Raw genomic sequence first — 23547 nt, 5'->3', positions numbered from 1 at the left:
GCAGACAGGAAAGAAGAGATTACAGGGTCTGTTCATAGCTACACCTGGACAACTACAGTGACTTCACAAATGCTCTGATTCAGCAAAGACTTGGGTGCATACTCAACTTTATACATTGTAGACTCAAAGTTAAGTGCACATATAAGCCTTACATGGATCGGGGGGCCTAAGGATGCAAAGGTGTGAACTAAGGATGAATTTAACCCTATTTTTGAATATTTACATTCTGTTTCAAATTGACCCAGACTGAGCAATCTGTGTCTATATATAATGATGGAGTGACAGCTTAGTCTCTCACAATAAGTAACTTTGCCTCTGTATACTCAGTGCGTTACTAGCCGTGAATAAATAAAACAGAGCTGCAGTTTACTGATGCTTCAGTTTGATGTTCTCTTGCACTGCTCTTTAAACTACTTCCTAAAAAATGAACTGTATATAGTTATTGGTGTGTTTAATTTATTAAGCTTATATATTTCAAGTCGCAGAGCACCAGTTAATGTAGTATTTTTGTACTGTATTGGAAGCATGCCTTCCTGTGATTCTTTTCCACATATTAAATTGTGCAATTTTTAAATATGTTTTAAAATAAATTTTGTCTGTGGCTTCAAATACTCACCAGATTTCTTGGACAGTTGAAAACGGGCTTTGGTTGTTACTGCTTAAAAATTAAATAGGGAATTTAATTCTCAGAGCAAATTCATAAATGTGGGGGGGGGGTTGTTTTTTTTAAAGATCTGAGGTTTTCATTCCTAGCTATTTGAAAGCAGAGTTGTGTTGTGTTTCTGGACTTAAAGTTCAGGCAAAAAAACCTGGTTTTGTTCATCACAGATCTGATTCCAAGTCCATTGAAATCAACGAGAATTTTTCCAACTGATTCAGTAGCCTTTTGATCAGCTCCCATATGGTTAGAAAAACAAAACACAAATGAACAGGTTAATGTAACTTATAACTAAGGGATATAAAAATATTCATAATTGTATAGTTTGGGGAATAAATCACCCAATAAGAGCTAGACTTTCAAGACTTCAGCAACCTGCAATTGAGGCCAGATTTTCAAAAATGCTCAGCTGGCAACATGCTGAGCTCTTGTAAAAATCTGGCCCTAAGTGATAGGGTTTTAAAAAGGAACTATCCTTAAGGAAAGGTTATTTCACAAATGCCTGCTATGAGTTCTTTGCATCTTGGTCTTAGGCATCTTATACCAGACATGGTCAAAAAAAGGACTTCAGTTCAGATGGAATTCTAATGTTGGACAACTTGGTGTTAGAATCCTAGAATACTAGGACTGGAAGGGACCTCGAGAGGTCATCGAGTCCAGTCCCCTGCCCTCACGTTCCTTCTTGTAACTCAGCTCTCTGGCTTTAAAGCCTCACCTCTTCCAGGGTAACAAGTCCATACAAAAACTCAGTAACCATGTACCAGACCTTCAGCCCCCCAGTCTGGGTTTATTTAGGGTTGCCAACTTTCTAATCACACAAAAGACACTTACCTCGGGTGGCTCCTGGAAGTGTCTGGCATATCTAGCTCTCAGTTGGAGGAGCCTTGTGTATACTGCCCATGCCTACAGGCACCGCCTCCGCAGCTCCCAATGGTTGTAATTCACAGCCAATGGAAGCTGCAGAGCTGGTGCTCAGGGGCGGGATGGGGGAGGAGGATACAGAGCTTCCTTAGCTTCCCTTGAGCCTAACTCCACTTCGGAGAGCCGCACAGAGCCAAGGCAGGCAGGGAGCCTTCATTAGCCCCACTGCACCGCTGACATGGGTCTAGACGTTCTGGTTGAAAACCGGATGCCTAGCAATCCTAGGTTCAATAGGCCTGGCCCCTTTGCTCTCAGGGCCTATACCTCCCCTCAAGCCTCCCACTCGTCAGTTTAGGGGCATTCTGATAAACTGCTAGGGCCTGTTTCTTATGATCCTTCACTCATTCCCTGGACTTCTTTCTACCTTTACCTGTTTGCAGGAGTCTGTCATGGAGCTGTGTCTCCACATCTTTCTCTCTGAAGTTTCATCTCTTCAGTCTCATGCTGAGCAGCTCTCTCAGGGTAGCTCCTAGCTGCAGCGGATAAGCTGCCTGAAACTCTCTTCACTCAGTTCCTATTGGCCCCACAGTTCTTTTTTTTCCTCTGCCTCCCCTTCAACCTGTCACTGCCAGGCTGGAGTATACACATCCCATCACAGGCCCAAATTTCAATTCTCACTAGGGCTCAGCATGGACCACTGCTGTTTATGTCAAACCTTTTCCTCTTTGTTAGCCAAGCTGCCAAAAAACCAAACTAAACCACAAGGCCTCTGTGTAGCAACTGTCTCCTCTTGACACCAAAACCCCACCAAAACAAAGGAATCAGTGCTTTATTTCTAGAGACTAACGTATCCTTGTGCCACCACCGCAGCAACTGCTGTATCATTTTTATGAAATGCTCAGGATGTATCCTTATCCCCTCAAATATTTTAACAGCATGGATCAAGATGGTCCTGTTTCAGCCTCTCTCACCTACTCAGATTTCTGATCCTAATCATTTCAGGATGTAGAATTTTTTCCTCTTAACTTAAATTGTCTTGACTAACAGAAAGTTTGTTTAAAATGAAGCAAAAGCTGATTTTTTAAAAAACTTTTTGAAGAGCCAAATTGTAAATCCCAGATTGGGTTTCACAACAGAAATTACTAGCAGTGAGCACTGAAGTAATGTCAACTTAATCCCCGGCATAGACACAGCTCAATTGACAAAAGAATTCTGAACCATCCTTCCTTTCATACCAGTATGGGGCATGCAGGCTGGTAGCTAGATTTGAAGGGCTATGGCTAGAGCCCTGCACAGATACAAAAACATGGATCCACAGATGATCCACATCCACCAGGCTCAACTCATTGTTCAATCCACAATCCAGATTTTACTTGCATCTGCACAGCAAACCGTCTGGAGGGGAGGGAGCACAGATGAGCGAGGAGGGGGCAGGATCATCCAGGGAAGAGGCAGGAAGCACAAAAGCAGGGACTGGGGATGAGGGACAGCAGGGACGCGGGCGGGGGCTCTGCTTGTCAGTGCTCACGAGGTGGAGGGAGTGGGAGGCCAGGCAGGACCAGAACTCATCTCCTCCTGCAGGGAGATTTAGGACAGAGCTTGTTGCATTCTTTCTCTGCCAGCAGTGCAGGGTTCTGCTCTGGCACTCTCCCCCCGGCCTGGCGCTGAGCAGAGGATGGGGCAGGAGTATCCACTCTAGTATCTGCTTCACTCTCCACAGATATCCGCATCCACGGAAGCGGATATCCGCAGATATACAGAGCTGTAGTTATGGTCGGTATGTCCACAAAATTATGGGCCCAACTTATCCCAAATTATGAATCCAACCTCAGTACTTCTGTGGAGAAAGCCACATCAAAGCCATGTTTGGAAGGTTACCTCCTCCAGGATCATCTCTCTTTTGCTGCACACTGAGCGGCAAAATCCCCAAACAAAGTCTTTGTACTTCCATGAAAAGCAGGCCAACAGACAAATATTTAGAAAGGCCTAACCTATAACACAGTAGAAACCTAGGTATGAATGCACAGAGCTTGCACAGATCAGTGTGCCAGTCCCAAGCATTCAGAAATTTGATTAGGACTTTAAAAATCATAAGAGCATCTTAAAAATCATGTGGTATTTTAAAACCTGTTATCCAGCATGCTCGGGGATTATAGCATTACAGTTATCTAAAAATTTTGGTTATCTGAGGGTTCCATCAACCTAGAAAAAAAACAATGGACAATAATAGTAAAACTCAAATTTTGGTTATCTAATAATGTAAACTGTATTGTAATCAACATAAACACAATGCTAAGGATGTATGGGACAACTGAACAAGTAAAATTTAGTCTTATGTTATTAAAAAGAAACAGTACTGTAATTATTATTACCTAATAGGAAATGTGCTGGTTTCTAAAGTTTTCCGTATAGTTAAGTGCCAGATAGCACAGGTTTTACTGTAATACATTTTAGGTTCTACTTGTTTGCTTTTTCATTCTTTAGGGAGTCCTGTGTTTTCAAGCTTCTTTCTGCAACTATCAAAGCTAGAAATTACTTTTTTTCTTTCTTTTAGTTGAGTGTGCAAAGTCTCATGTACCTCCTCTGCCCCTGTTGTTGGGGCTTCAAGGAAAACACTAGATCTTGCAAGATTCAGAACTGTGAGAACTGGCATCGTCAAAAGCAACTCAGTTAACTTGAGGTTTCAAAGACAAGAATGAGGCAAAAAGACAACATGATCCCCAAGATGTGAGAATATTTTTTAATTTAAAACAATTGCAGCAATATATCATTAATATCCCTTCTCATCTCAAACAAATACTCCCCGAAATGTTACCAGTGCTTCAAGCAAACAATGCTGTATGGTGCAAAATAAATGATTACAAACATTTCCAGGACACAATAGAAAACCTCAAAAGATGTGGCAGGAATCAGAAATTGATCTGATCCACAAATGGGAGACAAGGTAGGGAAATAAAAAGGCATTTCCAGTTACAGCATGTTTTGCACAGTCTTTCAGTGTATCTGAAGACAGCAGAGAAAATAGAGATGGCTGCCATTGGGATGGAAAACAAAAGATACGAGTTGGAGGTCTGTTTCTAAAAGCTACAATGAAGATCTAATACATCCATGTCACAAATTTGTACTGTACCCCCATGAGGTTGAAAGTTCTTAAGAAACAGGGCCTGAATTTGATTTCATTTACACCAGTGTAAATCAGGTCTAACTCAGCAGAGTTACTCCAGTGTGTAACTGGTAAAAAGGAAAGGAGAATCAGGTCCAAAGACTCCCAGACTGGCTGAAGGCTTTATTATTTTTCTTAATTAAGATTATACCCTAATTACATTTTAACCAGAAAGATAAAAGGATTTTATAAATCACATCCTACTTTTGCTTTGGAGAGAGGACCTGCACAGGGGATTCTATAGACTCCATTAGAAATAAAGCAATATTTAAAAGGATGGGGTGAGGAGGTTGTCAAACATTCTCCTTTTTTCTCCTTTTCTCCCTAAAGTTTCATAATTCAGAAATGTATGACCAACTCTAACAATAAAACAGCAGTTTGCTCTGTACCTCTTGATTCATGGTATTCAGCTGATTAAATAACTCGTCTTTTCAAGTTCATAGACCAACTGATATTGGTGAGAGTTGTGACCCCAAATGCCTTTGAGGATCTGGGCCAAAGTGATGACTCTTCTCAACCTTTACTCCAAAGAAGCTCACAAAACATTTTAAAGAAAAATAATTTGAAAAAGTTACTGGAATCCGTCTAATGTGCAGGTCCTCCTATTACCCATTGCTCAAGTCACCCTCTAGTGCCCTGATCCAGCAAGGTACTTATGCAAAAGGCATAGTGAATAGGACCACCCATATTCTTGAAACTGAGCATGCACTTAAGTGCTTTGATAGATCAGGGGTTAAATGGATGAAACAAGGGTACCTCTGACTCTATGTTCCAGAAATAGAGGATTGCATCCTAATGTACCAATGGCATTATTTGCCTTTAGTCATATATTTAAAGAAAAAGAGAGAGAGAGAGAGAGAGAGAGAGAGAGAGAGAGAGAGAGAGAGAGAAAAGAAAGGGCAGTACATTGATCGTTTGAAGGCAAAAACAGTGACAAGGGGACAAAATGCAGAAACACCTGAAGAATTTCAAAGTATTTTTCAATGCTAAATTTCCATGAAAGAAAATTCAGCCTCTCCCCTGGATTGCACCCTGCACTTTTGTCCACTGCACAAAGGCCTGAACTATACTTGCAATAAAAGAATTTCAGAAATGCAAACACTAAAAATGCACCAGCTAATTTTTTTCTTTTAAGTATCACTTCCCAGCTTCTCACCTGCTAGCTTTTGAAATGTGCCTGATATTAAATATATAATATCACACACATAGTTGTTCCAGTTAAGATAGCTCTATATACAAGTACATGGTCTGTAAGAGCTCATGCTCCATCCTTACTCCCATGTTTAGTAACAAGCATGGTAAGGACTCCAAGGTCTTTAAATAAAAAGGTTGTGCATACCAGACCTTTCCAGTTTATAAATAGCCCTTTAAGTTCATGAGGCAGAGGAGAAAGCTTTTGTTGCCCTTCTTTGAAATGTAACTGGGCACGAAAGGGATCTTTTCCTTTTTCTACTGTCAAAAGCACAAATAAAAAACCATCTTAAAGTTCAGCTCCTTCACTTTAAACATGGGATGCGCCACTGCAGACTTGGCTGATTCAATTTTCAGAACAGGCTTCTGCTAGTGAAAGACACAAACAGCCAAAATACTGTAGAAACAAGTAGATTTGCTGGCAATTTTTATTTCATCCATAATAAAACTACTTAATAATGATGAGGCAGATGGTTCTTATGAAAGCCATTTTCTATTGGGGTACAACACCACTCTAGTGTGTCTGGAAAGGTGTTCAAGAGAAGACACTTTCCCAGTGATTAGACATCACATACACTATTACAGATTTATTGCACCCTATTTGCTCTCTACATCTAGTACCACTTTTCAAATAAAAAACTGGCCAGGAAAACTAGGCTTATATTACCATGTTTAGTGAGCTATCCCAGACTTCTACATTAAGGGAACATTTTGTAGTCAGACATTAAAAAATGCCCTAGTTATAACCAGGTACCCTTTGGTTGTGTGCAGTTGCCTGCATTTTGCTACTGAACTTGCAGACATTAAATGCGGAGAAGACATAATCACAACTTCCTGCCTCTCCTGCACTCTGCATGGGTTCTTTTGACTATTTAAACTTACTTTGAGGGATCAGTAAAATGAGGAGGCAATTTTACCAACTGTCTCTCAGGAGTTGCAATATAATGTGAAGTTTTTTTGGTGGTAGTGGGGACATAAAAGATTACATTCACTGTTGTATTTTTCCCCCTAAAACAGAACTATTCAATAACAATTTAACACCCCCCCCACCCCCACCCTCAGGCCCTTCCTTGTCTAGGAATCAAATTGAAATAAAGAAACATGGAAAAAATGAGTAAAAAATGGCCAATCCCCCCCCCCCCCCCGGGAAACCCAGGAGAGGGGTGTTGTGCAGATCAGATTATCTGTGTGCTTGCAAGTTTCTAGACCATCGATACGTTATGAATTTTTAAAAAATCAATAAATCAGTAATTTTACCCACCAATTTCCTACACCCATAGAAGAGACTTAAATAATTAAACAACCTTTGGCAGAAAGCAGAATTGTGCTACAAGCACTTTGTCCTGGAGTCAGTTTTAGCTGGAGTGCTACCGGTCTGGGCACAACATTCTTTGCAACAGTTAAAGGAACATTGCTCCTCATTTCTAATGCCTTTGGAGGAAATCAGTGGTTGTTATTCCTGAGAGATGGAGTTTTATTTATCAAATCAGCATATCTATTTTCCTCAGCCACTTGCTATCGTGAATCTCTTGGGATAATTTAAAAAACAACAGGATTTCAAGAAGAGTTTTAAAAATCCACATTAAATACATAAAATAAAACTCACCATTTCTATTTGGCATAAATGTACTGTACAGGGCACTGGCAAAGGGGATTAATAGCTTCCAAATTTTGCATTAGTGTGTTTTGATTTCAAGCATCACGGAGGCAAAACAAAACATTCTGTATCTCTACATTCCAATATACGTAGTAGGTCTATTAGTCATTCCATATTGTACTGAAAATAATTTTGTGACCAAGGCATGTTCTGTGATGGAAAACAGTTTCTCCCCTTCCAACTATACATGAAGCAAAGGCAAATCTCTGACATCCATAACCAGTGTGGATTCTCCAGTTGGAAGAAGTGGGCAGCTACTACCATAAAAATGTACATTCCCCAAAAGTCTTCTAAGAACATAGCTGAACCACAAGGCAATAATTGGATTGTAGTTTAGTTATGGAACAAAAGCATTCTCCATGTGGTAGTTGCAAACTCCATTAGTAATCTGCATGGCCTTAAGGTATCTTTTCATGTATAGCCATTTAAAATATCCTACAGTACATCACCACCTAATAGAAATTTCTCTGCTAACACTTAAGAAGGCATCAAATAACTGTGTTTTAAATAAACTATAAATATCCCATGTTTTCCTTTGCTTTTTGGCAGTCCAAAGTTTGTTGTGGGTTTTTTTTTTTTAAATGAATACTTTTTTTTTTTTTTTTTGGCAAATTAAAAAGGCTTATGGCTTCCTAAGGCCAAATAACGTATGTGAGGCCTAACTTGGTATCCTATGGTAGAAGTAAATATATCCCAGGTCTCTGGGAGGTCGCTCTGAGGCACAGACTTTAAGGTCGTTGTAGATCACCCATCTGAAATGAAAATAGGAAAGTGAGTATCAAGAGGATTCAAGTGCTGTAATTAATTCTTTTAATACAGCACCAACAAGACATTAATGCAGGGCTACATTAACACAGGGCTACTCAACACATGGCCTGTGGGCAACATGTGGCCCGCGGACCATTTGTTTGTGGCCCATGGTGCAGTATGGGTTTAATGGGGCTCAACATGTGGCCCGTAGGTGGGATTCTTTGAACAAGGCCTCAACTGGAGGGAACACGCTCCACAACTGCGAGGTGTCTCTCAGGCAGGGTGAGCACTGAAAGACGCAAGCGGACAGGCTGGTTAGAATAGACTGGGTACAGGGTATCAGTGTTACTAGCCCTCAGGGACAAAGTGCTGGAAGCGCTGTGTGAAAAAAAACTCTTTGCATATATATCTGCATGTATATGCAACCACACTTAAGTTGCAGCCCTTGGCATGTACTGTGAGTATCACTGTGGCCCCCGGGCCTTCCAAAGTTGAGTAGCCCTGCATTAAGGATTTCTTATATCTCTACCCTAAAAAGCTTAAAATCTAATCAGAAAATGTACAGACAAAAACAATAATGAAAACAAAAGTGACTGGTACGGCAGACTTATTAATTAATAAATTACATAATCGGAGGGGCATGGAGGCAAACCAGAGATGGCTTCCTGTTGCCAGAAATTAAAGAGTGCTTGATGCAAAGGAAGGGAGGAGGAGGTTGGTGCAAACACAACAAAATCCAAGTTCTGCATCAGGCCAGTCCCTGGTACAGATTGGCGCTACCTTGGCATGTGCGCAAACACACACATCAATTACAAGGAAAACCAAGTGCACTTCTATGTAACATTTGTAGCCTTCACTCCACTGAATGAGCGAGATAACAGAAATGTATTGTGTGATAAGAAACACTCGCACATTTTTGTGAGGTGACGTACTATGCTGAAGCTGCCTACCATCCAAAAACCAAAGCTTCCCTTCCTTTCCCAAAGCCACTCACCTGCCCTCCTTTTTGAGATGGCAAACATAGTGGCCGCTCATTGTGGATGTTCCCATGTGGCTGATGAACCCAAAGAGCTCATATCCTGCATAAGAAACATCAGTGAATGATGAGCGGCAGTCCTCCGTTGCTGACACCACCTCACAGAGCCAAGAGACTTTTTTTTTTCAAAAACAGCGAGGCATTTTCATGATTCAGACTTCACATGCCCAAAAACACTTTCTATTAACCCTGCATAAGTGTCCCCTTTCACAGGTGGCACTTACCTTCACCAAACATGAATGCAGCACAAATCAACACCTCTGGGCACACACAACGTTGTCCGAGTTCAGCTTATACCTATAAATAAGGCTACCCCGAGAGCCAGATGCATTAGATGCTAATGGAGAATCCCTGGAGCCAGCTACCTGCGTGGTCCATGGGAGCATCTGAGCAGCGATCTCAGGGACTTCCCCAGAGCCAGCTGCACCAGCAGTCCTGGGGCAGCTGAAGCAACAGTCCCACAGGTACCCAGAGCCATCCGGAGAGCAGTCCCTGTACAATGGGTCGAGAGGCAGTCAAGCCTCAGCACTGGAGCAGAGCCCCCCAGAATAGGGGGCCACAGAAGCAGAGATTTAGTCAGGGGTATTATTGGTTCAAGTCATGTAGTGCTCATGCCCCATCCATGACTTCATAAAAATACTGTGACTAAATCTGAACCTTACCTATGACCAGATCTATGAAAGACAAAATGGATGGGGCAAGGGTTTGGATTTCAACCATGATGCAGACAAGACAGTAGTAGGACATGCTACTTAGATACAGCCCAGTGTAGGGTTGTGAAAATTGGCTCCATACACTAATTAGTTAAATTTATGGATGTGAATGTTTGAACTCTTCTTAATCAAATGCAAAAGACAGAGACTATATCCACGAGTCACTTTTGGTCTGAGGTCACACTGGGTTTGTCTAAACTATGTCCCTTTGTCGAAAGAGAAATGTAAATTAGGTAAATCTAAAGTGCAAATGAAGCAGGGATTTAAATATCCTGCGCTTCATTTGCATAATCACATCACAGCAGTCTTTTGAAAAAGGTTATTTCGAAAGTGAAACCACAGTTTAGATGCGGTTCTTTCGAAAAAGGTTTTGGTTTTTTTTCCCCCAAAAGAACTGTGGTTTCACTATTAAAATACCCTTTTTCGAAAGACCGCTGTGACGCGAGTATGCAAATGCAACATGGGATATTTAAATCACCGCTTCATTTGCACTTTCAATTTACCTAATTTACATCCCTCTTTCGACAGAGGGATGTAGTTTACACATACCCACTGAGTCCTTCTAGCCCCATTAATCTGACAAATATATATATAATCCTTGCAATGCTGGGAAAGCCCTTGAATATTAACTTCAACAGCTTCAGCACACTATCCAGGCATGGCTTCTCAACAGAAAGAAAACTGTAATGAGTTCATTGTTAGGTCAACTGAAAAAAAGGCTTTTCTGCACAGCAGGCATGGAAATCTTACTCTGTATTTGTTTATGCTGCACAGTATAGCCAGACTTGGAATTATTAGATTTTTATTGTTAAATACGGATTTCACCACTGACACACAAACTGAGAAAATATATTTATATTGAAGATCATTTAAATTTACAAAGTAGACAAAGAGAAGGAAAATGCTTTTGAGAACTTACTAGAGCAGGGGTGGGCAAAGGGCCTCCACGGGCCAGATCCGGGTCACAAAGCGGGTGGATCCAGCCTGTGGAGGCCCTGCTGCTCCCCCACCCCCAGGCCAATTAGGTTCTGGGGGAAGGAGAGCACGCAAAGCCCCCTCCCACCCTGCCAGGAGCACATGGCACTTTGAAACACCGCGCGTTGGTCGCAGGGTGGCGGGGAAGGGCGGAGGAGGCTTTGCATTCCCCCCCATCCCGTCCCTAGGCCAATCAGGGCATGAGAGCAGGAAATCTGCGTGAAGCTTCCTTCGCTCTGCCCCGCCCCTGCAAAGAGCCTGCGGCACTTCAAAGTGCCATGCGCTCAACAAAGGGCGGGAGGAGGCTTCCCGTGCTCTCCCGCCCCCAGGCTCTGGGTGCCTAATGGGAAGAGGGTCAAAAAGCCTTCCTGACCGCCCAGACCAATCATGGTCCGGGGGGCAGGTAGCTCCGCCCCTTCCTGTTTAGGCCCCGCCCCTTCCAGGGTGGCCCGGGGCTACTTCAAAAATTTCTGAAGTGGCCCCCAGTCAAAAATTATTGCCCACCCCTGTACTAGAGTTAAAATCCAATTATCTAGACTTTTGAATAAGGCTTGTTATGAGTGAACTTGCAAATCAATAGTAAAACAAGTATGATTTGTTAATTTAAGGATATTTACTTCCTATATTTTGACATGACCCTGACAATTTGTGTTTTAACTATTTAAGTTTTTGAATGTCAGCATCTACTGTCATTAAATAATTGTTTGACTTCACCCCCACCTCTTCCTCAAAAAGTCTTCCATCACTCTGAAAATTTAAATTGACAACAATCCAAGGGTGTGTGTGGGAGCTTAAAGATAGCTATCAATATTGACTATTCATTGAAATGAAATAAACTGAATTCTGCCAAGCCTAAGTATAGTCATGAACAAAATTAAATAGATTACACTCCTTCAAACAACTGGATAATGGGAATGACTTGGATTTTAACCCAGAGAGGGACTTCTGGGACCCTTATACTGCATCAAAGCATATAATCAGAACTTCAGACAGGATCACATCCTCCAAAGTCTGAATGCACAAATCTAATTCTCATGGTCTTTATTGTAAACCTCTATTCTTTAAATGTATTCACCGTCCCCAAGACATTGGGATAATCGAGGTTGACCTTTATTTATAATAGTTAGTGAAATATTATTAAAAAGTTATTAACAATTTATTAAAAAGCTACCAGAGAAACAAAATTAAATAATTATATGATGTGGCTTTTAGACTATTTTTGTAAGACTAGTATAGTAATGATAACTTTGGAGACAGACACAGGTGGATCAAGCATACACACTGCTGTTCCAGGATGGGAGTATTAAAGTTCATTACAAAGGCTACTCACTAGCCCAAGATTACAAATGTGCTGCAGTAACCCAGTGCATTTACATTTATGATCACTCTTTGCCTACTTTATATTCATAGAATCATAGAATCATAGAATAATAGGACTGGAAGGGACCTCGAGAGGTCATCGAGTCCAGCCCCCCGCCCTCAAGGCAGGACCAAGCTCCACCTACACCATCCCTGACAGATGTCTATCTAACCTGTTCTTAAATATCTCCAGAGAGGGAGATTCCACCACCTCCCTTGGCAATTTATTCCAATATTTGACCACCCTGACAGTTAGGAATTTTTTCCTAATGTCCAATCTAAACCTCCCCTGCTGCACTTTAAGCCCATTACTCCTTGTCCTGTCCTCAGAAACCAAGAGGAACAAATTTTCGCCTTCCTCCTTGTGACACCCTTTTAGATATTTGAAAACCGCTATCATGTCCCCCCTTAATCTTCTTTTTTCCAAACTAAACAAGCCCAGTTCATGAAGCCTGGCTTCATAGGTCATGTTCTCTAGACCTTTAATCATTCTTGTCGCTCTTCTCTGTACCCTTTCCAATTTCTCCACATCTTTCTTGAAATGTGGCGCCCAGAACTGGACACAGTACTCCAGCTGAGGCCTAACTAGTGCAGAGTAGAGCGGCAGAATGACTTCACGAGTTTTGCTTACAACACACCTGTTGATACAACCTAGAATCATATTTGCTTTTTTTGCAACAGCATCACACTGTTGACTCATATTCAACTTGTGGTCCACTATGACCCCTAGATCCCTTTCCGCCATGCTCCTTCCTAGACAGTCGCTTCCCATCTTGTATGTATGGAACTGATTGTTCCTTCCTAAGTGGAGCACTTTGCATTTCTCTTTATTAAACCTCATCCTGTTTACCTCTGACCATTTCTCTAACTTGCTAAGGTCATTTTGAATTATGTCCCTATCCTCCAAAGAAGTCGCAACCCCACCCAGTTTGGTATCATCTGCAAACTTAATAAGAGTACTCTCTATCCCAATATCTACATCATTGATGAAGATATTGAATAGTACGGGTCCCAAAACAGACCCTTGAGGAACTCCACTTGTTATCCCTTTCCAGCAGGATTTAGAACCGTTAACAACAACTCTCTGACTACGGTTATCCAGCCAATTATGCACCCACCTTATCGTGGCCCTATCTAAGTTATATTTGCCTAGTTTATCAATAAGAATATCATGCGAGACCGTATCAAATGCCTTACTAAAGTCTAGGTATATGACATCCACCGCTTCTCCCTTATCCACAAGGCTCGTTATCTTATCAAAGAAAGCTATCAGATTAGTTTGGCATGACTTGTTCTTCACAAACCCATGCTGGCTATTCCCTATCACTTTATTACTTTCCAAGTGTTTGCATACGATTTCCTTAATTACCTGCTCCATTATCTTCCCTGGGACAGACGTTAAACTGACCGGTCTATAATTTCCTGGGTTGTTCTTATTCCCCTTTTTATAGATGGGCACAATATTTGCCCTTTTCCAGTCTTCTGGAATCTCCCCTGTCTGCCATGATTTTTCAAAGATCATAGCTAAAGGCTCAGATACCTCCTCTATCAGCTCCTTGAGTATTCCTTGGCTGCTGTGCAATAGCCCCATCTTGTGGTTTACTTAGATCTATTACTTCTGGCAATGAGATCCTCCGAGCAAAACCATTAGCAAAATCAATGAAGTAATGCATGGGTATGTAGGATAATGATTCCTATTAAATGGATTATCAGATTACATGGCGACCAAAAGGCCTAGAGCCCAAATGGGTTTGTAACAACAGCAGAATCCTTAGGTTGATTAACTTTTAGAGACCTCCTCCCTCCAGGCTTAGACTTTTTCATATCTTTCCTCTTATAGTGAAAGGAAATTATATTTTATTTAGAGTAAGTGAGGGGAGTATTTTAACACTGTGAGACTGAATCAAAGTAACAAGGATACCGAATGATCCTGGATATAAAAAGATTTTCATCTGGTGATACACCATTAAAGCAGATGAATCAATGCCAACACAGGAGCATGAAGTTTACTGAACTGTAACACAGAATCATAAGGTTAGAGGGACTGCAAGAGTCATCTAGTCCAATTCCCTGCCAAGATACAGGTATGAGAGTGACAGGATTCTGGGAGGTTTTATCTGCATTTGCCTGCCCCTTTTGCTGGAAAAAAAATCAAGCCCCCTAATGCAGACTGGCTGCACTAGCACAGTTTAATCTGGTAATTTACCAAAGATTTTATGTAAATTCTGTTGTGTGCTAGTGTCTTGTGCCCATGTTAGGGCCACATACTAGACAGCTTATTAAATCCATTACATTTTCATAGTGGAAACAGGGTCTAAGAGCGATTTTTAGCTTCTGTAAGTGTGGCCAGGTATTCTCACAGAAGAAAGAAGTGGCATCTTAATTTTACATATGAGGGAAGCTGAGGCCCAAATAAGTCATGTGATTTACCAAGGGGTGTGTGTGTGTGTGTGTGTGTGTGTGTGTGTGTGTGTGCGTGTGTGTCACACACACACACACACACACACACACACACACAAATAAAAACAGGTTGCCTGGACTCCACTGCAAACCCTCAGTGAAGCTAACTTTTGCAAGAAAGAGAAGAGCTGTAGATATAACGTATCAGATATGCAACATTGCAGCATGACAGCTAAAACCACGACTCGAGGGGAACTTACTTCCAGACCCGTCTTTGATCCTGGGCCCTTCTGGCCCTGCCTCTGCAAGAATGTTGGCATTGGCATTATTTTCCATATCCATCACATCTGAAGCAGCTTCGCTTGACTCCTCGGGGTCCGGGTGGCTGAAGATCCAGTCCAGTGCACGCTCCAAATTATTATTCTGGCAGACATATGAGCAAAACACTAGCCATTAGCAATGTTCACCAACAGCGTAGCTCCCACGCAAACCCTGATCTCTAAGGCTATGTCTACACTGCACTCTAAACTCAAAATAAGATATGCAATTTGCATACACAAATTGCTTACTTATTTTGAGTTTATTTCAAAATAGGCTACTTTGAAATTTGGTGCCATCTACACAGTAACAAATTTCAAAATAAAGTGCTATTTCGAGACATCCCTTAACCCTCATGGAATGAAGGTTACCAGGATGCTGAAATAGCATGTGTGTTATTTAGAAAAACATTTCAAAATAACAAATGGCTTGTGAAGATGCGGGTGAATGGCTTGGGAAGAACCAGGACTGAGTTCAACAGTTTTCAGTACATTTGAGCTATACACACTGCCTTTATGAAAATGAGCATTCAGCTAATACTCTGCAAGTCTTTTAAACCAGGACTAGTACTAAATGATTTGCTGAAGCATTTTCAGCACCTCACAAACTGAAAGGTTCTTTGCTCAGTGTTCTACATGCTGTTGCCCATCATGAAACGACTGCTGCATTACACAGGATAACAATATTAATTTAAGCACAGAGGGTTTTAAAGTTATATTTGATGCAAAAAGTGGCTGCCTCCGTCCTTTAAATAATCCCAATTAGTTAGCTGAAGCCAGCATTAGGTATTTGGTTTCCAAAGCTGTAATTTTCAATTAATTGGAAAAAATGGCTGGAATTAATATTTTGATTCTAATAAATGGCTTAAAGTGAAGCCAATTTAGACTTTTCAACCTCTGTTAAATCAAAATCGTAGTTTACAATACATACCCAATTCAGAAATGGTGACATTTGTAATTTGATGCGCTTATCTCCTTGTGCAGCTAGCACAATGTCATTCTAGTCCACCACTAGAAACCATGGCAATGCAACCAATTGGTACTGGGAGGTCATATAGGAAAGCTTAAGTGATCTGGCTATGAAAGGCCTGAATTGCACTGTTCATCCACTGCTACTGTCAGCTACCAATGCTATGGCACTGTAGGTAGCATCAACAAGCATACAGGCTACTCAGATGTTCAGGAATAAGAGTGAAAACCAATGGCCCAGTCCTATGGTTTCCCCATTCAGATCACAAAAGCGTGCAAGCCACAGAATTACACGTGAACAGGTACCCCCAATTTGTGAATGCCTATGCTGCTTGGAGCACGATCCTACACATCATACTAACTAGATGGTAGCCAAGCAACATAGCTGGAAAGAGGCACTGCAGCCCACCAGTTGCTGTCACAGGAAGTATCAATATTAGTGGATAATGGGAAGTGACACCATAGAAAAGGCGGCAGAACAGCCCAATGTTAACCCCTTCTCCCTGGCTGTCATTCTACATGAAGGTGGGCTTTGGAGAGGCACAGAACAGATATGAAGAGAAACAAAGGTAAAGACTTCCTTCTCTCCAGCACCCAGAAAGAGACTTTCTCTTTCTTGGGGTGGGTGTCTCTTGGGGACACACCATAAGATTGCTATACCTGGAAAACTGTGGATGGCAAGTCAGAACACAGTCATGTAAGATGGGATTGCAACCCTTCAACACCCCAAAATAAAGAACTGAGGAACTCCTCATCCTCAGACATACTACTCTCATGCACCCAGAAAGCTTCAGAACAGGTAGACAGGGGAATCAAGTTCTTCTTATCTTGCCCTTCATGTCACATCCAACTGAACATTCACCTGAAATCTGTATACCCTTTCTCCTCACTAGGGATGTGAACAACTAATCGACTATCTGATAAGCATTTGCTTATCAGATATTCAAGTTGACTAGTTACTTCCCCCCCGCCCACCTGCTGCCTCTATCAGAAAGAGGCAGCAAGGTGGGGGAGGAAGGGATACTTCAAAGCGGCAGCGCTGTGTGGAGCCTGGGGCCAGGTGCCAGGCTCCACACAGTGCTGCCATTTTGAAACATTACGTGAAGCCCAGGGCCAGCTGGGGTGTTCCCAGGCTGCATGTGGCGTTTCAAAGTGGCAGTGCTGTGTGGAGCCAAGGGCCAGCAGGGGAGTCCCCAGCTCATCCCGGGCTCCAGGGGGCACTGTCACTTTGAAATGCCGCAAGGAGCCTGATGCTGGGCTCCCCACGGTGTTTCAAAGCAGCAGTGCTGCACCGAGCCCAAGGGCAGCGGCAGAGTCCCCAGCTGATCCAGGGCTCCACACGGTGCTGCTGCTTTGAAACGCTGTGGGGAGCATGAGGCCATTGGGGAACTGCCCCACTGGCCCCGCGCTCTGCAGCGCTTTCGCCTTTGAAGTGCATCGACTATTTGATTAGTCAGTTTCTTGAAATGTAACATTCCTACTCCTCACGCCTCTTACAACCTTCGAGGGCCAACCTTGCCTTAGGACCCCATTCTCCTTGCTTGCCCACATCCACCAGCAAGGTTTGAGTTCCTTCATGAGCACATTTCATGACTTTCCTTGCACATGTGTCTCTTCATTCTTGAAAAAAATCCAGAATTTCTCTTGACCACCCAGGAGACTTACTGTTGCTTTGAGGGATTGAAGAGCTACATTCCTCTGGAACCCCATGGAGGTGATGAGAGCTACCATCTCTTCTGGGGGCTGGTTATCTAGCCCAATCGCCCCTAGACCAGCTGCTCTGGCAGAAGCAACTCCTCCATAGCCAGGGATAGCTAGCGGCTCTGCAAAATCTAGAAGAGACAAAACACTCCATTTACACACTCCCTACCAACACATAACCAAGCAATGTATGGAAGTTCAAGAACAGCAACAATACCTATGTAAAGTTCATTTCTATAGGCTAAATCTGGACAGCAGGGGAATAGGAGGCCCCAAAAATCAGGTACTGGGTGTGGTTCATTGTCCCACGTAGTGGTACTTAGACCACTTACAGAGAGACAGAATGAGTTTGCTCTACAGCCTTAGCTGGCTTTTAGCTTATGCTCTAGAGGCTCATGCACTATGCTTCAGAGGTCCCAGGTTCAGTTGTACCTGTCAGTGTTACAAGTGGGGGCTAGTCCAGGATTTCAACTGGGGAGTCTCTGAAGCTCAGGAAGCGCTTCCTCAGTGATGGGAAGTATGTAACCCACACACTCACTGGGTGTAGTGTACTGTCCCGTGTAGTGGCAATTAGTGGGAGAAAGAATGAGTTTGCTCTATAGCCTTAGCTGAGAGCCAGCTGGCTTTTAGCTCAAGCTGTAGAGGCTCGTGCACTGAGCTTCAGAGGTCCCACATTCAGTTCCACCTGTCCACATTACAGAGGCACATGAGAAAGGCATGGATGGAGATTCTACCCCATTATGCTGCCTGGAACAGCTCAGTGTGCTACGGAGGTGAAGCCAATGCAGCAAGGCTACATAGACACAGCCAGAGGGTAAAGAAGCCAGATTTATCAGTCCAGGGCCCAACAGGAAATCCAAGTGCCAGACATCCCATACTTGGTAGGTATATACCCAACTCTACTCCTCAGGCCAGCAGCAAGGGGCTGTCGATCCTCTTTTGTTTTCTAGTGCAAGCTACTTTGTCATTGGGGACAAGTTACCTCTTCTAGTGCAACAGAGGTGTGCTGTGCTTTCTCCGGGCAATGGGTTTCCAGGGTATGTTCAGAGGGTTGAATTCTGTGTCAGGTTTATAGCAATGAGTACCAGTCCTAGTAACACTAGGGCACATTAGGAGAATGACAGATTTGTGTTTTCTAGTTTTCAGAGGGACAGGATAGGCTTGGCTTCATTTGCCCTGCATGGTGTAACAATCGATAATGACCCAACTAAGATGCACAGCAGAGCGAGATCTCATTCACACCCTTGAAACTACTGACCCGGTTCTTCCATGTGTGCAATGATCCAGTTGAAAGCCACTTCAGCACCCATGTTTCCAGTGTAGTATACAGCCTTCCGACATGCTTCCAAGGGAAAACCCATCTCTGCTAGCTGCATCACTGAAGATTCATCAATATCTGGGGCTACAAGAGAGGATATGCTGATATATAAAGTCAACATCAGTCCATTTGGGTGGTATTTGTTATTACATACCATGCTGCTTCCTATACATTGTATCACTGGGTTTGTTTTAACACTGCAGGGAACAAACATCCATTAATAAAAAGCAGCTTTATGCAAATTGCTACAGTGGGAACTATTGATGTATATATAGATTTAGATCTTAATGATTTACACTAAGGATCTTTCAGCCTTAGTAATCCCCAAAATGCTTTACAGGCAGCATTTATAGGAAACAATTCACATCCACTGCTGTTTTTAGCTGGAGCAGAGCTAGCATGGATGTCTGTATGAACTGGGACTCACTCCTCTCAGATTAACTGTAGGTGTACCCTTAGTGCTATAGCAAAGACCCAAGGTGTTGGGTGAGTTATAGATCATTTTTCAGGTCCGATCATGGCATATCAATTACAACTGTGAGTTATCAGGATTGGATACAACGTTATAACTGGGCTTGCCAATTCCCTTCTCCATTTACAATTTAGATGACTCTTGAGTGGGCAATATCAATGTTTAAAGAATACCAAGTGGCATTTCTCTGCAAAATATACCACAACCTGCTAAACTGGGGCCTCATCCAAAGCTCACTGACGTTAGCAGAAGCCTTTCCATTAACTTCCATGAACTCTGGATCAGGCCTGACATCCACTTTAAAAATGGGGCTTTTTAATCTAAAATGATCCTAAATAGCTACTTATAAAAACAGCAACAACAACAAAATCATACTTGTAATTTCAGAGCCCCTCTTCCAATCCAGTTAACTGGGTTTTAAATTAAACAATGACAACAAAATGCACCTGTGCTCAAATCTCTTACACCAAGAGTACGTCCAAAGTGAATTAACCCCAAATTATAAAAATGAGACTTCACACCAGAAATTACCATAGATTCAATGGCTGCTCATGTGTTGGGAATCACAGTGCTATGAGGGGTCTTTCAAGTACCCGAATGTGTGCGAGCCAATGCTGGAAAAAGTACCACACTGCAGTTTTACATCAATGCACATGGTGAGAGCAAAGCACCATGCATATCTGTGTAGGCAGAGCTACCATTCTTTGAACTAGAGCACGTGGATGAGTTTGAACAGCTAAAATGTCAGCACAATGCGCTGGGGAGAAAAATGAAATACGTACGCTCCATGAAATGGTTCATCATGCGATCTGGAAATTGAGAAAGAAAAAAGGAGAAGAAGTGAGTTTGAACGACAGTCAGCTGACCTCTACATTGGAAAGAAAAGAGGGCAAATTTTGTTAGTAATAAAAATGTGTGGTGCCTTAAGGGCAGCATGTGTTGTGCCGTCAGAAGGTCACAAAGATCATTTCAAGCTTAATAAAGTAGAGAACCACTGGTACTGTAATCCAACAACAAATGGGATAATTACTGGACCAACCCCATTGAAATGAGGCAGGCCATGATGCTGTGAATATCATACCACCAAATAGAATTATTTCTTTCCCCTCAAGACATAATCTGCGCACCCAGATATAACAGCATGGGTATAGTGAGCTGATTTCTTTGGCTACGTCTAGATTGCATCCCTTTTTCATAAAAGGGATGCAAATTAGACGTATCGCAATTGCTAATGAAGCGGGGATTTAAATCTCCCCCGCTTCATTAGCATAAAAATGGCTGCCGCTTTTTTCAGCATGGAGCTTTGCCGGAAAAAAGCGCCAGTCTAGACGCGGATCTTTCGGAAAATAAAGCCTTATCTGAAAGATCCGTTATCCCTTATTTTATTAATTTTAATCAATTGCTTCATTAACAATTGCGATACGTCTAATTTGCATCCTTTTTACGAAAAAGGGATGCAATCTAGACGTAGCCTTTATGTATAGGAAAAGGCTGGGAGAGAAAAGGCACAAGACTAACAAGATGAGGTAGTGGACACGCTGAGAAGTTTTACTTGCACCTGAGAATGTTAAAACCAGAAGTGAGTGATTAACAGTTCCTATGTTAGCACTTATCCCTTTCTTGAATTTAGCCATAAGAATAGTAACCCTTATCCCTTTCCTAGTCCTCTTCCAAGCCCATTTGTTCTTTGAGGGTTATGTGGCAGCCCACCATCTTGGCCGATACACTGGTAACAGAACTTACAGTTTATATTTACAAGAAATGTGCCAAATAGTGATAATTAATGTCAGTCCGGTATAGCTGAAGTACACGTTGCATATAGAAAGCCATATACAAACTGTCTGTTTAGACTGTGAGAACAACCCCCTCTCTCAGCACTTTTTGCAAGTTGCTTGTTTCATTAGAATTCAGTGTCTCTTGTAGCTGAATCTGTATGTAAACCACCTAGCAAGAAGCCATAATGCAGGAAGGCCAAAATGGATGAAGTCAGACAGCAGAAGCCGTCAGTTTTATTTTCACTTATAAAAGGTAAAGCTCCTAATTTAGCCTTTACAATGTCCATTTCAAGGAGACCCAGATGCCCAGAAAAACAGAGTAAATCACAGGGAGCATTCTGCAGAGGAGAAATAAAATTGAAATCACTATATGTCTGCGTATTCCTGTAGCTATTTACACCAAAATACAGATTAGAGATTGGCATTCTTCCATATTTGGAAAGCTTACTGCAGTAACAGCACTACTAGGACCCAAGTAAATTAAGGAACCAATCCCATAATGCGAGTAGCATCATCCCTTCTAATATAACATTAAATATTCAAACACCAAGACACAAGTCATCATAAAGCAAATTTCAATAGTCTGTGTCTAAGGTCATATAGGATAATAAAGTGAATTTACTAGCTACAAAATATTTCATTGTCAGGAGGAAGCAACTTCCAATATTGCTTTTACTGGACAGGCGTTTTCTAGATAAGGATTATTTCAAGAAAATGTCACATTTTGTTAGACATCTGGGCTGCGTCTAGACTGGCATGATTTTCCGCAAATGCTTTTAACGGAAAAGTTTTTCCGTTAAAAGCATTGCGGAAAAGAGCATCTAGATTGGCACGGACGCTTTTGCACAAAGGCACTTTTTGCGGAAAAGAGTCCGTGCCAATCTAGACGCGGTTTTGCGCAAGAAAGCCCTGATCGCCATTTTCTCCATCGGGGCTTTTTTACGCAAGACAGTTTTTAACCTGTCTACACTGGCCCTCTTGCACAAAAGCATTTGCGCAAGAGAGCTTATCCCTAAGTGGGAGCATCATAGTATATGCGCAAGAACACTGACAATCTTACATTAGATCGTCAGTGTTCTTGAGCAAATTCAAGCAGCCAGTGTAGACAGCTGGCAAGTTTTTCCGCAAAAGCGACCGCATTTGCGGAAAAACTTGCCAGTATAGACGCAGACCTGTCGTATTGTCTAACACAGAGGAGTCTGACCCATGACTGGGGCTCCTCAGTGTACTGTAAAACAAGTAATAAAAGATTAATTCTTGCAATGAGCAAGTGTCAGACTTTCAGTCCTACTGCGTGTATTATTAAGGAAGTCAAATTAGATTTTCATAATGGTACCGTCTAGTCTTAGATTCTGTAAATCTATATAACCCTTTGTGTGCTAAATGTAGTTGTGCTGTAAATTAATTATTCTGGTTGGAAGAAGTGCACTTTTCTCCTTCGAGTAGACCACCAATAAGCAATGTTTGGTCTAATACAAGATAACAGATGGTACTGGGACTGGATAAGATTATGCTGAGAGCCCAATACAAGAACGTTATTGACTGATTTAGGGATCCTGAAGGCAAGAACCTGTCCTTGTGCACCAGTGAACAAACATTGGATGATGATGATGATTATTCAGCCATAGTCATGACAAGATTAATTGATCATTGGCTTTTATGTGGCAGTTAGCATAAAAACTATTACTGGGGGTTAAATTTCTATCCTACCTTTGGCACCCACCACTGATTCTACATTAGGCATTCAAGCCAGAAATGCATTCCCTGTGGGCCGGAATGAGTGCTCATGGTGACTGTATGAGGCTAAAAGGGAACCAGGAGCATGCACTCAAAAGGTTGAATCTGGCCCTCTGTGACTACTACTACAAACCAATGAGTTTGAGCAGAGATCATCTTTTTATTACAGGTTTGTACAATGGGACCTCATCCTTGGTTGCTTCTAAGATGCTACTACAAAACAAACACCACCAATACTAATAGTGAGGGGCATTAGGGACTAGGTGCCTTCTGAGTGACACCTCTGAAAGTTCTAGAGTCAAGCCCTACAGATTTCCCTAAATGTAATTCAGTTCTAGACACTTGTGAAGGTTTTAGAGGGAATGAGAACAAGCAGCTGGTGACAGGGATGGAGTGGATGAAAAAGGGACACCCTCTTGTAGGGAACAGTGTGAATTAGGGAACAGTGTGAATTCCCTATGCTATCAACAGGATTAAGCTAATTCAATGCTTCTT

The 23547-nt window shown here is 42.1% G+C and overlaps 1 protein-coding gene across 1 annotated transcript in view; it reads right to left on the bottom strand.

Moving 5' to 3' along the window:
* Positions 1–717: 717 nt before the first annotated feature.
* Positions 718–23547, bottom strand: part of USP13 (ubiquitin specific peptidase 13) — a 99195-nt gene continuing 76365 nt past the window's right edge. Inside the window, exons 16-21 of the mRNA XM_075938035.1 lie at positions 20323–20349; positions 19009–19152; positions 17715–17881; positions 15024–15186; positions 9275–9359; positions 718–8282 (exon numbers count right to left, since the gene is read on the bottom strand). Coding sequence (XP_075794150.1) covers positions 8189–8282; positions 9275–9359; positions 15024–15186; positions 17715–17881; positions 19009–19152; positions 20323–20349 — 680 coding nt within the window. The 3' untranslated portion in view covers positions 718–8188. The remainder of the gene's footprint in view (positions 8283–9274; positions 9360–15023; positions 15187–17714; positions 17882–19008; positions 19153–20322; positions 20350–23547) is intronic.

Source organism: Pelodiscus sinensis, chromosome 10 (assembly GCF_049634645.1).
Source record: "Pelodiscus sinensis isolate JC-2024 chromosome 10, ASM4963464v1, whole genome shotgun sequence".
Taxonomy (NCBI): domain Eukaryota; kingdom Metazoa; phylum Chordata; order Testudines; family Trionychidae; genus Pelodiscus; species Pelodiscus sinensis.
The sequence above is the reverse complement of the archived record's forward strand: the minus strand, read 5'-3'. Positions and strand labels throughout refer to the sequence as shown.